The sequence below is a fragment of the Polypterus senegalus genome, chromosome 5 (assembly GCF_016835505.1).
Source record: "Polypterus senegalus isolate Bchr_013 chromosome 5, ASM1683550v1, whole genome shotgun sequence".
NCBI lineage: Eukaryota > Metazoa > Chordata > Cladistia > Polypteriformes > Polypteridae > Polypterus > Polypterus senegalus.
This window is the reverse complement of record NC_053158.1, coordinates 122253473-122267639: the sequence shown is the minus strand read 5'-3', so window position 1 is coordinate 122267639 and position 14167 is coordinate 122253473. Positions and strand designations below refer to the sequence as shown.

Below are 14167 nucleotides of genomic sequence, written 5' to 3'. Positions count from 1 at the left end.
ACACCATATCGGATATCATGTTTTACTAAACTTTCTACTATACTTTTACTAAACGCATTCTAATTACATTTAGACAACAAACCAAATTTCTTTTGCACCAATATAATTTTATTCAAAACAAAAAATAATGTACTGAAATACTGTGTCCCACCATATTGAAAGTTAACTTCAGAAAAATACACATCAAGCATTGTCCCAGCAGACATTGTTTGTACATTTCCAATCCATAGTGATATGTAAAATCATAAATTTGTACCTTCTAATCATAGTAGCATTACATGAATTACCATACACTTTTGTAACTTTCACCATAGCAATAAAATATTGAATAATCTGACAGCTGTGTTAGCATTGTAGTAAACATTGATTGTGGCACCTGCCAGTTATGGGGGCAAGGAAAACATTAACCCAGGAAAAGTTCATTATTCACCGCCATACATAGTAACACATACTGTACACCAACTTTCACTTATACCAGGCCAATAACTAAAAGAAATTTTCCTCAGCTGGTAATATGGGAATTAGTATTTCCCCAAATAAAGGTTTGACAAACTACATAGCAATACCCCCAAAATACCAGATTTTTGGTGTCCCATTGTTTTGTAATGATTTTCATAATTGAATTGTTTTTTTAGCTTGAAACTTAGGACAATATCTGGGCTGTTAATTCTGTTTCCTTGTTTCTAGCTTCTCAGTGTACTTTTCTCTCTGGCTGCATCTCCTGTTCTTATCCATCTCTCTTTTTGCAGAATATTTTATTTACTTTTTGACAAGCCCAAAAGCAGCCTATTCTTTGTACAAAGTGATAAAAAGTGATACAAACCTCAATATGTGTTAAAAACAATGTGCACTCCACCCAAACAGACACACATAGACAAACATAACAAACCTGATATTTGTATAAAATTCATATGATTGTTTTACTTTATTTTCACTTAAAAGCAATAAAAAAAAGATCCAAAGAAAAAAACATTTGTTGGTTCATATAAACTCTGGCTCATGTGATAGTCATTATTAAAAATATTAACACTTAAAAAAGAGTTTAAAAATGTACCAACTAGAGACATTCACAAGATTCAAGATTTTTTATTTGTCACATGCATAGTTATACAGGACAACATGCAGTGAAATGCATCCTGATCCGCTTATCAAATACTATGCAAAGTTAGAAGAATATCAGATTAAAAAAAGTCATAGATTGAAAGATAACAGTATAATAGAACATAATAAATAAGTAAAATTATGTGAATAAAGTAGAATTAAGTGTTATGGTGCAATAGTGCAGGGATTATTGTGCAAAACCAAAGTTAGACAGGTACATAGTTAAATGACAGACCAATTCCAAAACAAGGTAAGGGTAGACGGCATAGTACAACTTACAGTCCAGTCTAAGTATGTGGAGGGTCATGGATGAGATGGCATGTCTTGATTTAACAGTCTTATGGTTTGAGGATAAAAACTCCTTCTGAGTCTCTCTGTCCTGGCCAGGATGCTACAAAATTTTTTGCCTGATTTTAACAGATAAAACAGGCTATTGCTGGGATGAGAGGAGTCTTTGATAATTCTGAGAGCTCTGGTCCTGCATCTTCTGGTGTAAATGTCCTGCATAGATAGTAGAGCTGACCTGCAGCAGTGTTCCGCTACACAGATCACTCTCTGTAGAGCTTTACGGTCCTGAACACAGCAGTTTCCAAACCAGGGTGTAATATTCTTTGTCAGCATACTTTTCACATTGCCAAAGAAGAAAGTCTTTAGAATCCCTGAAGAGACCCCAAACTTCCTAAGCTGTTTGAGATAGTAGAGTCTCCGCTTTGCCCTATTGGTCTGAAATTGGATGTGTTCAGACCATGTCAGGTCCTCAGAGATGTGAACCCCCAGGTATTTAAAGCTGTTCACCCTTTCCACTGGAGTCCTGTTAATGATGAGGGGCTTATAGTCCCACCAGCTCCTTGGTTTTGCTGACGTTGAGCTGGAGGCAGTTTTCCTGACACCACAATGTCAGGTTCACAACTTCATCCATGTAGGCCGTGTCATCGTTGTTTGTGATGAAGCCCAGTACCACCATGTCATCTGCAAACTTTACGATAGTGTTGGAGGAATATGTGGTCGTACAGTCATGGGTGTAGAGGGAGTACAGCAGGGGGTTAAGAACACACCATTGAGGAGCTCCTGTGTTGATGGTGATGATGTTGGAAACTTGACTGTGTTCTGCCAGTGAGGAAGTCCAGCACCCACGTACACAAGTGGTTGTTGAGTCCTAAGTCCCTCAGTTTCACAAACAGCCTACAGGGTATTATTGTACTGAATGCTGAACTATAGTCAATGAACAACAATCTCACATAGTTCCCCTATTTCTTGTCCACATGGCTGAGGGGGTGGTGTGGAGTATGTGGGAAATGGCATCCTCCATTGATCTGTTAGGACGCTAGGTGAACTGGAGTGGGTCAACGGTGCTTGGGATGGAGGATGAGATGATGTATTTCAGTAGCCTCTCGAACACCTTCATGACTACTGATATCAGTGCAACAGGTCGGTAGTCATTCAGGAACAATTGGGATCTTTTGAAGCACATAGGAACGACAGACTGCGTTAGAGAATCATTGAAGATGGTGGTGAGTACTCCAGCTAGTTGGTCAGTGCAGCAGCAGGCGTCCAGAGATGCTGTCTGGCCCTGCTGCCTTCCTGATGTTTACTCGCTTCAGTGCTGCACGCACAACGCGTTCTGCAATGCTAATGACATCATCGTCCTCCGTAGTAAGGCAGTAGTTAGCGCTAATTGCGTAATCAGCCTCAAAACGGGCGTAAAACGCGTTGAGTTCGTTAGCAAAGGCAAATGCTGAGTGTGCGCTTACCATCGTGTGAGACTTTCCTTTATAGTCCGTGAGTCTGTTCCACATGCTCCATATGTCGCCCTGTTGAAAGTGCAGCTCTACTCACTCCTGATACCGGTGTTTGGCGACTTTCACCGCACGTCGAATGCCGTATGAAACCGCTTTGTAGGCACTAATATCGCCAGTACTGAGTCTAGCATTATAAGCAGTGGTTCGAGCATTTACTGCTGTGCGGATCGATCTGTCAACACAGTTTCTGGTTGGGAAAAGATTTAACTCTCACCGCGGGGACAGCTTCATCAGCAAGCATACTAACAAAGCTAACTACTACTTCCGCAAACTCGTTGATGTCATCTGCGTATGTTCAGAACATGTCCCAGTCTACGTCATCAAGCATGTCCTGCAGCGTGGCTTCTGATTAGGAAGACCAGCGCTACATCTCCCCCGTGACCGGAGCTTCACAAATGAAACATTGTTTATATTCCAGCATGAGGAAAATGGCATTATGGTCAGACTTCCCAAACGCTGGATGTGAAACAGCTTTGTAGCCCTGCTTGTACGGGGTGTAGCAATGATCCAGAATTCTGGCTCCCCTAGTTGGACATGTAACATGTTGGTGGAAGTTTGGCATTACTTGTCTGAGGTCCCCTGCCACGATGAATGCTACGTCTGGGTGTTTGTTTTGAGTCGTACACAGAACATCGTGGTGTTCAGACAAAGCCATGCCTGCGTCCATGTGGAGTGGGATGTAGACCGCCGTGGCAATGACCGAGGTAAACCCGCAAGGCAGATAGTGAGGATGACATTTGACGATTAGATACTCCAGATGAGGCGAGCAGTAGCTGGAGAGAATGGAAGCATTCCTGGCATCGCACCATTTGTTATTAGTCATGAAGCAGACTCCCCCACCTTTAGCTTTGTTAGACTCCACCATTCTGTCCATGTGAAACACAGAACAAATGCGACGGTGTTACGGCTTGGTCCGGCACTGTGGGGGTCAGCCATGTCTCCGTGAAGTAGAAAATGTTATAAGCCCTCATGTCGCGTTGGAAAGTAACTCTTACTCTCAGGTCATCCAGCTTGTTCTCCAGTGATTGAACATGAGCCAGCAGGATGCTAGGCAGTGGTGGGCAATGTGCTTGTTGTCTCAGTCCATTTCGGACGCCGCCGCATTTCCCACACCGCTTCTTTGTTCGTCACAGCGGGTCAGTGTCGCATCTGTTGTTGTCGTCTGGGTGGCAGAGTATCTCAGTCGTCCATGAAAGATCAGGTTTAAAAGTGTCTGAAATAAAAGTAGAGAACTGGTTTCCAATTTCCAAAAGTGTTCTACTATCATAAATTACTAACCCTGATGTCATCTGTAATTGAAGAAATAATAAATAAGGGAAATAAACTAAAGAAACGCACAGTCCAGACGGAGTGGTCAGGAAGGCGTCTGAACGTGGCCTCACCATCCTCAACAAATATTGCAATGATTTAGGTAAGGTTACATGTCAAGCAGTAATTAATTTTACAGTTTAATACTTTAGGATTAACAAAAATAGATTGGACACTGCTGTGGTTAAAAAAAGAAAAAAAGAATCTTCTCAGAGTCCATCAGTTGAATGGGCAACAGGAAGTTGCTTTTGAGCAAAACAAACTGTTGTAATAGATAATGTTAAAAACTGAAATATATAGCCAATCTAAAACAGTTAATCTATAATATGATGCATAAAATGTATGTGTGTTTGAATAATATACTATATATACTGTATAAAATATACTATATATCACTGTCAAGGGACTGCTGCTGATGGAACACATAGTTCCTTGCAGTACATTGTATGCATCTGGTGTTAGTGACTTCTCTCTGAATATTGCTTTACTTTGTGTAGGATTTGTGGATTTAAACCTATTTTGCTCTGTTTTTTTTACCACTATCTGAATTTGTGAATTTGGGTTGTTTGCATCTTTAAAGATAACACCTTCTGTGTGTTTTGTGTTCCTCTGAGCTTCTTTCTCTAAATAATATTTTGTGAAATAAATTATTTATTTTATAAAGTTTTTCTGTTTGCCCTTTTTCTTACACAAGCTGAAGATTGACAGACCATTCCTCTTGTAGGGTTTTTTGCATTTTTGCAATTTTTTTTTACTTTAAAGTATATTGGCTGGTTACATATTTTGTGGGCCTGCTCCCTAGCTACTTAGGATGCCTTTTGGAAGTATTTCACTGGCTAGTCCACAAAAGAACCAGCTTGTGCTCTAAAACCTCCTGCTGGCTTCACACTGGCTAGGCTTAGGATGGTAAAACTGGCTTAACAGTTAAAAATATAAAGAAATGTCCCAAAATGTATCAAAATACACTATAATGTATGGGGATAACCACAGGTACTTACCAGGTAGACAGACGGGCAATGATAAATCTTTATAAATTAAAAATATATAACAGGCTAGAGAAATATAACAAAAATGCTTAAAAGGGAAAACAGTATTTGCCTAAAAGATAATTCACTTCTACCAAGTCCCAAAACACAATAAAAATCCAATAACAGAAACTAAAAAAGTCCATAACTTGAAATTATAGAAGGAGCAATGCTCACGTAAGGACTCCTAACAATCACAATGAATCACTAGCTGGATCTCTCAATCTGGCTTACATATAAAGGCAGAGAGGAGAGGGGAACCCAGTATCAGACACCAATGTGGCCTGCCTCATGGGGTTCTACCCAAAAAACACAGGAAATCGGGGCAGATTAAAAAGACAATACAGAATTACAAAAATGACAGAAAATTCATAAATTATGAAAAAGATGAATTCAAAAATAAAAACATAACAATAAAACACAAAAACTAAAGTGGATACATAATGCAGTTGCGGGTGTGCAACCCTAAGTCCAGAAGTTTGTTTTAAAATATTTAGTGAAAATTCAAAGCAAATAATCCACAAAAGAATAAAGAGAAAAGTTTGTTACACATATAGAATAAAAAGCAAAAACAAATGAGAAAAAGTGTTTCTTCTATACTTATTTTTTGTTGTCAAATTTCAGTTTTTCTAAACTTAAAGCTGATATATTTCATATTCAGTATGTTCTAATGTACAGCACTGCACATTTAACAGAGCACGTTAACTTTCATACTATTGAGCACTCAAAGCACAGTTTAAAACCATGTGCCCACCATGCCTTACACACAGCAAGGCAGTCCACTAACTGAGATTATTCTATAGTCAGAGGAACAAGAAGTAGTTAGAATATACCAATCTAATTCAACTTGTAGGGGATATAAGAACCTCCCATAGAGTACAGTAATATTTAGGCAAACATTTAATATAGCTTAAATAACTAGCCAAATGCTCTTACACATAACATTGTGTTTCTCTGTTCCTTTTAGTTTTTGCGGTACAAAGTGTTTGCTACGGTTTATTATAGTCTTTGTATATATTAATATATATACAGTATTCTATTGCTGGCAACCTCATTATTGAACTCCTTAAAAAATAATATCAGAACAAACATGCATTATGCTTTTTAAATCTCAAATGCAATAAAGGTTTTCATCAGGTTTATAACAGTGAGCTGAAAATTAAAACAATCAGCTGCTATTATGAGTGATAGTATTTTTTGTCTAAATTCAGATCATGTAAAAATGAGAAAGCTATATCTTATCTCTTTACCTTCCAAGGTCATTTATTGTAGTGTGTGGTTGAATTTCAACATACTTTTCACCTAAGACCATATGTTTGGAATTCTGAATGCAAAAAAGAACCAGTCATAAAAATAATCTATAAGTGGTCCAAATGTTGATATTCTTAATTCATTTAACAATGAGTGGGATTGAGAATGATAATTATATGAAATGTTTGTATTATTGGTTTGCATTTGGAAATTAGCAGTCAGCCCTTAATACACATCAAACAGTGGTTCAAATTATATCTTGTATTCTTCTGTTTGGTAGAGGTCAACTGAAGGAGATGTAGTAGCTAGGAGCAGCAAAGTAAATACAGAAACATACTTGTTAAACAAGCAGTAGTAGATGTGACTATACAGTAAATGTAAGTTCAAAATGAAGCAAATGAAGAGCAAAGGAACATCAATGGGAATTACCAAGAAATATTTTACTAAGTCTGAAATTGAAACTCTTATTCACAAGTCACCTATAAAGAAAGCATTTGTTAATTAAGAGTTTAACTTGGCTGTTCTGCTTATAGCCATGTTGATATATTCATTATTTACTTTAAAGAAACACTGCACCATATATCAACTAAATACTGATTAACACAGTGTTCTCTGTATCAGGTTTTTATGTCAATCCTTAAATTCCTGTAGTATACACTGAAGTAAACTCTGTGGTTGTGTTGTAGGACACAGTGGGCATTGCCCATTCTGTTAGGCTTTAGTGGCATACCAGTCCTTTTAAGAAAGCAGATTTAACAGGGATGCAGACATCCAGCTGCATAAAAGCCCCACTTGCATTCCAAAACTAAGTCACTGAACTCTTCATACTAGGACCTACCTAGACTTCATCTGGTAACAAAGGTTTAAATCAGAGTTTAACTGACATCTCTCCAGAGGCTCCTCTTCAGACCTCTAGAGCAAGAAGGCACGAGATGGACTCAAGCAAGAACGATGAACTATAATTCAAGGTATGACAACTAAGATGGACAGAAGAATTTTAGTCCAATCAAGAGAAGGTTCAGCCTTCCTTTAAACCCACATGCACCCCATCTCTGAAAGGGAAAGAAGCAAAAAGAAGCAAGAAGAATGGAAGGAAGCTTGGAGAATTGTGAATTGCATGCACTCCTTGAAATTTTGTAGGAAATCCTAAAGAACTCTGGGACTCTTCCCAGGGGCATTCTGTACAAATTATCCAAAATAACTTTCAAAAATCTTTTCTCAGACTAAAAGCTATGAGCCACTCCTCCTTGGAGAGCAGAAGCCAATAAACTCTTCTCTTCATGGACCAGAGGCTGAGACCCAATCTGTTAAGCTAAAGCTGTGTGCCAGCAGTCTGACAAGGCTGAGAAGCCATTACTTCAATAAGGGACCTTCAGCATCTAAATTATTGGGCCAGAATGAGTACTGCGTTCCCTTTATGAAGTGGTAAATGGACAGCAGAAGGCAAGCTGATTAAGCAGCAGCACAGTACTGACAAGGGTCATGCAGCAAAGAAAAAGTGTACACTCCAACACATGAAGAATCTTCCACTTGAATCTGGATCAACAATAAAGCAACAACTCCACACGACATCAAACATCATCCATAAAGACATGGTATCTTAAAACTGTTTATCTGTACCAAGATAAAGTCGAACTAAATACCAGTAAACAGCCAGCCTATATGTTATATGTTTGTCTGTATAGTCTATCTGCAACCAGTCTTATATGTCAATATATATGTATTTATCATATTTTTAAATTCCTTGTGTTTATTAATAAATTGTATTATTCTGATTCTTAAAATGAGTGTGCCTCAGTCACCTTGATAGAAAAGACCCACCTCCTACATCAGAAAAAGGTAAGGTAAATAAAGCAGGAGCCTTATTTAATTAATCACTGGAACTGCCAAAAAGAAAAACTGATAATTAGCCAACTTAAAATTCACTCAATTCCTACATTTAAAATTGACTGGCCTTGGTTTGGGCAAGTTAAAATTTCTTTTTCAAATCCTACAATGTGTTAGCTATATGCCATATAAGGGAGCCACCGAGGTCCTAAACAAGACAAAGAAAGCATCCCATTCAGGGAGAGACTGTGCGTTCAGATCAGTTAACCAAGTGAGACTCTTGTTTATTGAGTGGCTTCTGATTTCAATTACTCAATGATATTTAAGGCAGAAGAAAGAAACAAACAGAAAGATTTACAGTGATTCTGCCTGAATATTCTTCTAGATATTAACTTAACATCAGGTGTCCTGCATGTCCTTTATGTTCTGGTAGTCTCCTACAAATCAGTTTCTCCTCCATGACTCCTACAAATAATTATAATCTCCAGGAAATTATTAATCTTTGATATTTTACTTAATAATTCAGAGATTTTTTTCAAAATCTTCCTGAGCCCCATTTGCAATTTCTCATGGTATCCTCCTCCCTGAAAAATGATTGTAAAGTTGCAGATAAGAAACAGAATTTCCCCAACATGAAACTGCATTGGTAAAGACAAATTTCTGGATTTCAATCATTGAACTAATCACTGCTTGTATACTTTGTGCATCATTCACCTGGCTCATACAAACAAAATGTTGGAATTGCAGGTATTGCAATCAAATGCAATCTGTGTTGAGGTTTTGCACATTTTGAGCACATCTCACCCAGACCAGTGAACCAATGACAGACAAAAGAAGGCAACAGGATGCTGTTGTAGGCTTAAAAAAATCTTCTTTCACAAGGAATACTTGTACAAAAGAAAGCTTTCACTAATTGCAATGTGACTATCTTCAGATTCTATTTATTTGCCACCGATTTTGCAATAAATACAGAAAAATCATCCTATATCATGTTTCCACTGAAAAAAATAATGAGGGTTACCCAAGCAAACTAACATATTAGATCTATAATGTATCCAGTGCGGGATTGGCTCCAGCAGACCCCCGTGACCCTGTGTTCGGATTCAGCGGGTTGGACAATGGATGGATGGATGTATCCAGCGCTATTGATTTATATAATTTTATTTAATTTGAATACCCCAAACTCTAAACTGTAGTTGCCGTGATGACTTCTGTTGGAATAAGTACAGAACGGCATTACAGTCTATCTGGAAAGGGTAATACTTGTATTGAATGACTGAAAGCCAAAACACATTATAAGCCTCAAAATATCCTAAAGAATCCAAATGTGTCAAGTTCCACTGAAAAGAGCAGCTGCTTTGATGTTTCCAATTTTAAACAGCATTAAGCATATCCTATCTACTGCCTCTTTTTTAGCAGCTTCAATGACTGGAAAACTCCTTTACAGCTGATGCAAGGTCAAAGCTTTGTAGGAAGACACAGCAACTTCCCAAGAACGAAAGCCACAAGAAATGGAAAAATATAATCTGAGCAATCAAGGTTAAGTAAAATAAAAAAAAATGAGGCGGTTCACATGAATAAACTGGTTTACAGTTTCAGAAATGTTTCATAAAATGTAACTTTTGTCATGAAAACTGAAATTGCAAGTGGCCGTGATGGATAGCTAGATGTGAAATCCATCCATCCATCCATTATCCAACCCGCTATATCCTAACTACAGGGTCATGGGACTCTGCTGGAGCCAATCCCAGCCAACACAGGGCACAAGGCAGGAAACCCACCCAGACACAGGGAGAACATGCAAACTCCACGCAGGGAGGACCTTGGAAGCAAACCCAGGTCTCTAAAGAAATCTAATGGTAGAACAGTATATGTGACAAGAAGATGAAACATTAATCTGTTTAGGATTAAAAAAACAAAATTGTTTAAGAATGAGAGACTAGGAATCTATCACTTGTCAAAATACTAATTTTAATTTACAGTGTAGAAGATGACCAAATTCATTAAATATACAGTAGCTGTTCCAAAGTTTTGATCAGTCTCAATCACTCTGAAAAAATATAGATTTGTCCCTTCTGGACAGAAGCTGAATTATTGAGGAAAAGGGCACCGTTGACTAAGTATCTTAAGTGGTACATTATAACAATAATGAATAAATGTCATATTTATGTATTGTACGATGCAAAGGGAAATCTGGGCTGTCTTTATTCTCCAGCATCCTGCTGACTGAAATTTATATTTTCCTCTCTGGACATGGCATTGGAAATATTATCAAACCAGACTCTGACTTTTGCTATTGTTACTGTTGTATGCTTAGAAAATGCCTACAGTCAAAAGTAACATCAATTATGCTTAATTTAGTTAGGGGGATCTTTCATTTTCTAACTATTTTACTTATGTTTTCTTTTTGTTAAACACTTTGAGCTACACCATAAAAATGAACATGTTATTGGTATAAGTATATAAAGTGAAGAATTATTAAAATGGTTGCTCACAGGAGGTGGAAGCACTGGGGAATTTTGACACACCTGTCTGCTTTGGGAGAATTCTTGTGTTTCCACTTTCCTTTTGGTTTCCACCTCTGGTGTTTTGGTGCTTTTGACATTGCAAATTAATAACATTATGAAGCAAATGATGCACAGTGCCTTACTGCTAAGTGTGTTCTTGCTTATGACATCCATAATATCATTTTATTGCAAAGTCGGATTTTTGAAAAAATCACAATACCATTATAAATTACCTTGAGCAAAAGGCCAAATAGAAAATAGAAAAAGTAGCAGCCACTATTCTTAATATATGATATATTTTGGCCTCCTAACTCAAGTGTAATCTAAGCCAAAATTAGGCATCAAAACTCCAATATGCTTAGAAACATAAAATAGTGTCAGGATCTAAAACTAAAGAATACGTTTTGTGGCCAGCACAACCAAAGTGGGACAGTCCTGTAAAATATCTGTCCGTATAGAAGCAACAAACAATAATGTTTGTAATAAAGTTTGTTTAACTCAAAAATAATCCGCATTAACAAAGCAAAAATCAAAAGCCAAAAGTGAAATCCAAAGGATAAAGCATAAAACATCTAATGGATAATGGATAATCAACAGGGAGCAGAACATAAGTCAGAGGTAATGCTTCAGCAGAAAAATGAGGCAAACAGGAGGAATTTACTTGGTCTTTTAAGTTACACTTAATTGTATGCATGTTTGGAAGGAGACTGGGGCATGCTAGAACATTGCAATAAACAAACATAGAGAAAGAAACTTCTGATACTATCAGGTAGTAATTAAATAATGCTAAAGAAAAACTATTTCTGGGTTAAACATAAGCCAAATTTTTCTTTGATATGTAATTTTGTATACAGTGTAGAGCAGTAACCACTCTGCCTTAAATTTAGAATTACAGTACATCAGCTGCAACATATTGAGCTTCTTGATTGCATAAATGGCATGCACATCTACACACCTTCAGTACTATTATCATTTGCTCACTACATTTGATGGAAATGTTGAAATTCATATGTATAAAGTACTTTTGATTATTTCCTTGAATTATAATTTAGGGAACAAATAAAATCTGTCAGCATGTGTCTGAGATGAGTCTGAAGCTATAAATATGCTACAGTAAGCAGCAAGTTATTTTTGTTAATTTTAAGAAATTTTGCTGATGATGGTGCATATATTTTAATGAGATGATGTGGTGATTATGAGTTTACTCAAGTGTGTGATGAAAGTTTACATATAACTTAAAGCATATTGAACTGGTTGATTTTCCTCAGCTCATTGCTTGTTACTTTACTTATTTATTTCTGTTTATGTTAAAAAGTAAGCAGTGTTGTTTATCTGCTATAGGCCATTTCTCTGTCATCTTTTTATTAAACCTAGGGGCTAAACCCTAATTCTATACATGATATTGACAAATAAAAATATTTTCTCCTGAATTTTTATTTTATAGGATACATGCGCAGAATAAATGCATCTATCCTAGCTCCAACACTACGCTCTTTTCAAGGCTGCATGCAGCTAATCTATGTGGATAATCAGCTGGTGGACCTGCATTCTCTAGAACAACGTAAAGTGGGAAGCTTTGAAAACATCAGCATTGATATGTGTGCCATCATTGACAGGTATTGCAATTAACAACTTTCCTACCTTAAATCTCACATTTCAAGACATAATTAGATAGTTTTACATTTGGCACATTTATATATTTTGATGTATTATGTTCATACTAGACATTAAGCCCGTTAAAATAACGGGCGCTAGAACAGTAGTGCATAAACATTTGTATGAACAGTCTATATTAAATGGCAAGGGACCTTGTATGTGGCTGTAATATGTGTCACTGTATTGTGTGCCTTTAATTTTCTCTCTCAGTAATACTGGTTTGTATTTCCGTGAAATGCCTGTAATTTTGTCTGACAGTAATACAGTGGAACCTCGGTTCACGACCATAATTCGTTCCAAAACTCTGGTTGTAACCCGATTTGGTCGTGAACCGAAGTAATTTTCCCCATAGGATTGTATATAAATACAATTAATCCGTTCCAGACCGTATGAACTGTATGTAAACTTCTCCAGAAGACACACACACGGACACCCCACGCCTGTGTGTGTGTGCGTGACCCTCGTGTGTGTGTGTGTGTGTGTGTCTCTCTCTCTCTCTCTGCACAGGGAATGCACAGGAAGAGACTGAACACGTGCTGTGTGGCCCCGCGCATGCGCACTTCACCAGAAGAGACACACACAGACACTGGACGCACACAAGGGTTTTATTAAAGAGGATGTAAAGCATTTTTGTTTTTTAATTGTATTTTGGAAAGATTTAATTTAAATGTATTTTGGATTGTTAACAGAATGTGTTACAGTTGGCTTATTATTAATATTTATCATTGATTTACTAGTTTGAATGTTCAAGCCATCTTGCTCATTATAAGAAAACAATAAATACATTTGCAGACAGAGAGTCATTAAAATTACTGGAACAATTTTATAATTTCCTTTAGTCTATTCACAAAACTGCACCATTTCCAAAAAGATATTCATGGTTACCCCACATAAGATTTTATTTTAATTGATAACAGTGAAAAAAGAGGACAATTTTTAAAAACACACAAAACATTGTTTCATTAAGCAAGTTGTTCTCTACTGGAGAAAGTTTTTATTTTGTACAGTATTATTAGGCACTAGCACTGAGGGTTCTAATGGAGCACAAACGTGAATATCGGCAGAGTTTCTTGGCAGCCTTTGTTGATTTTCATAAAACGCTTGACTCAGTTGATCAAGCTGCCCTGTGGGACATCATGAGGGTTCGTGGGATCCCCTCAAGGTTCCTGGCTATCATGGCCGGCCTGTAAACTGGTACTTTGAGTGCTGTGCAGAGTGGAGGCAGAACCTCTGTGTATTTCCAAGTTTCCAAGGGGTTCGTCAGGGGTGTGTTCTTGCTCCTACTCTGTTCAATGCTTGCATAGACTGGGTTTTAGGCAAGGTCATGGGGTCCATCGACTGTGGGGCATCTGTTGGTGAAGGAAGATTCACTGATCTTGACATTGCTGACGAGTCAATGGAGGCTCTGATTGGGGTTCTCAAGAAACTGAGCGAGGAGTCTTGAGTGTCTGAGCTTGCGAGTGTCCTGGATAAAAACCAAGATCCAAGCCTTTAATGACCTCTTGGGCAGAGCCATCAGCAGTGTGTCTGTCTACGGAGAAAATGTTGACCTTGTCGAGAGGTTTACTTACCTCAGCAATGACATTCATGTCTCTGGTGACTCTTCCTATGAATAGATAGCGGGTCATTTCTGGAGGGTGGGACTGGACCTCGTTTCTGCCTAGGGTTTGCCAACCAGGATCCCAAGCTGTTT

At 37.6% G+C, this 14167-nt stretch overlaps 1 protein-coding gene across 1 annotated transcript in view; it reads left to right on the top strand.

Annotated features, from left to right (window-relative positions):
• The window catches only part of cntnap2a (contactin associated protein 2a), a 986203-nt gene that overhangs the window by 743587 nt on the left and 228449 nt on the right, over positions 1-14167 (top strand). Inside the window, exon 9 of the mRNA XM_039753312.1 lies at positions 12263-12434. Coding sequence (XP_039609246.1) covers positions 12263-12434 — 172 coding nt within the window. The remainder of the gene's footprint in view (positions 1-12262; positions 12435-14167) is intronic.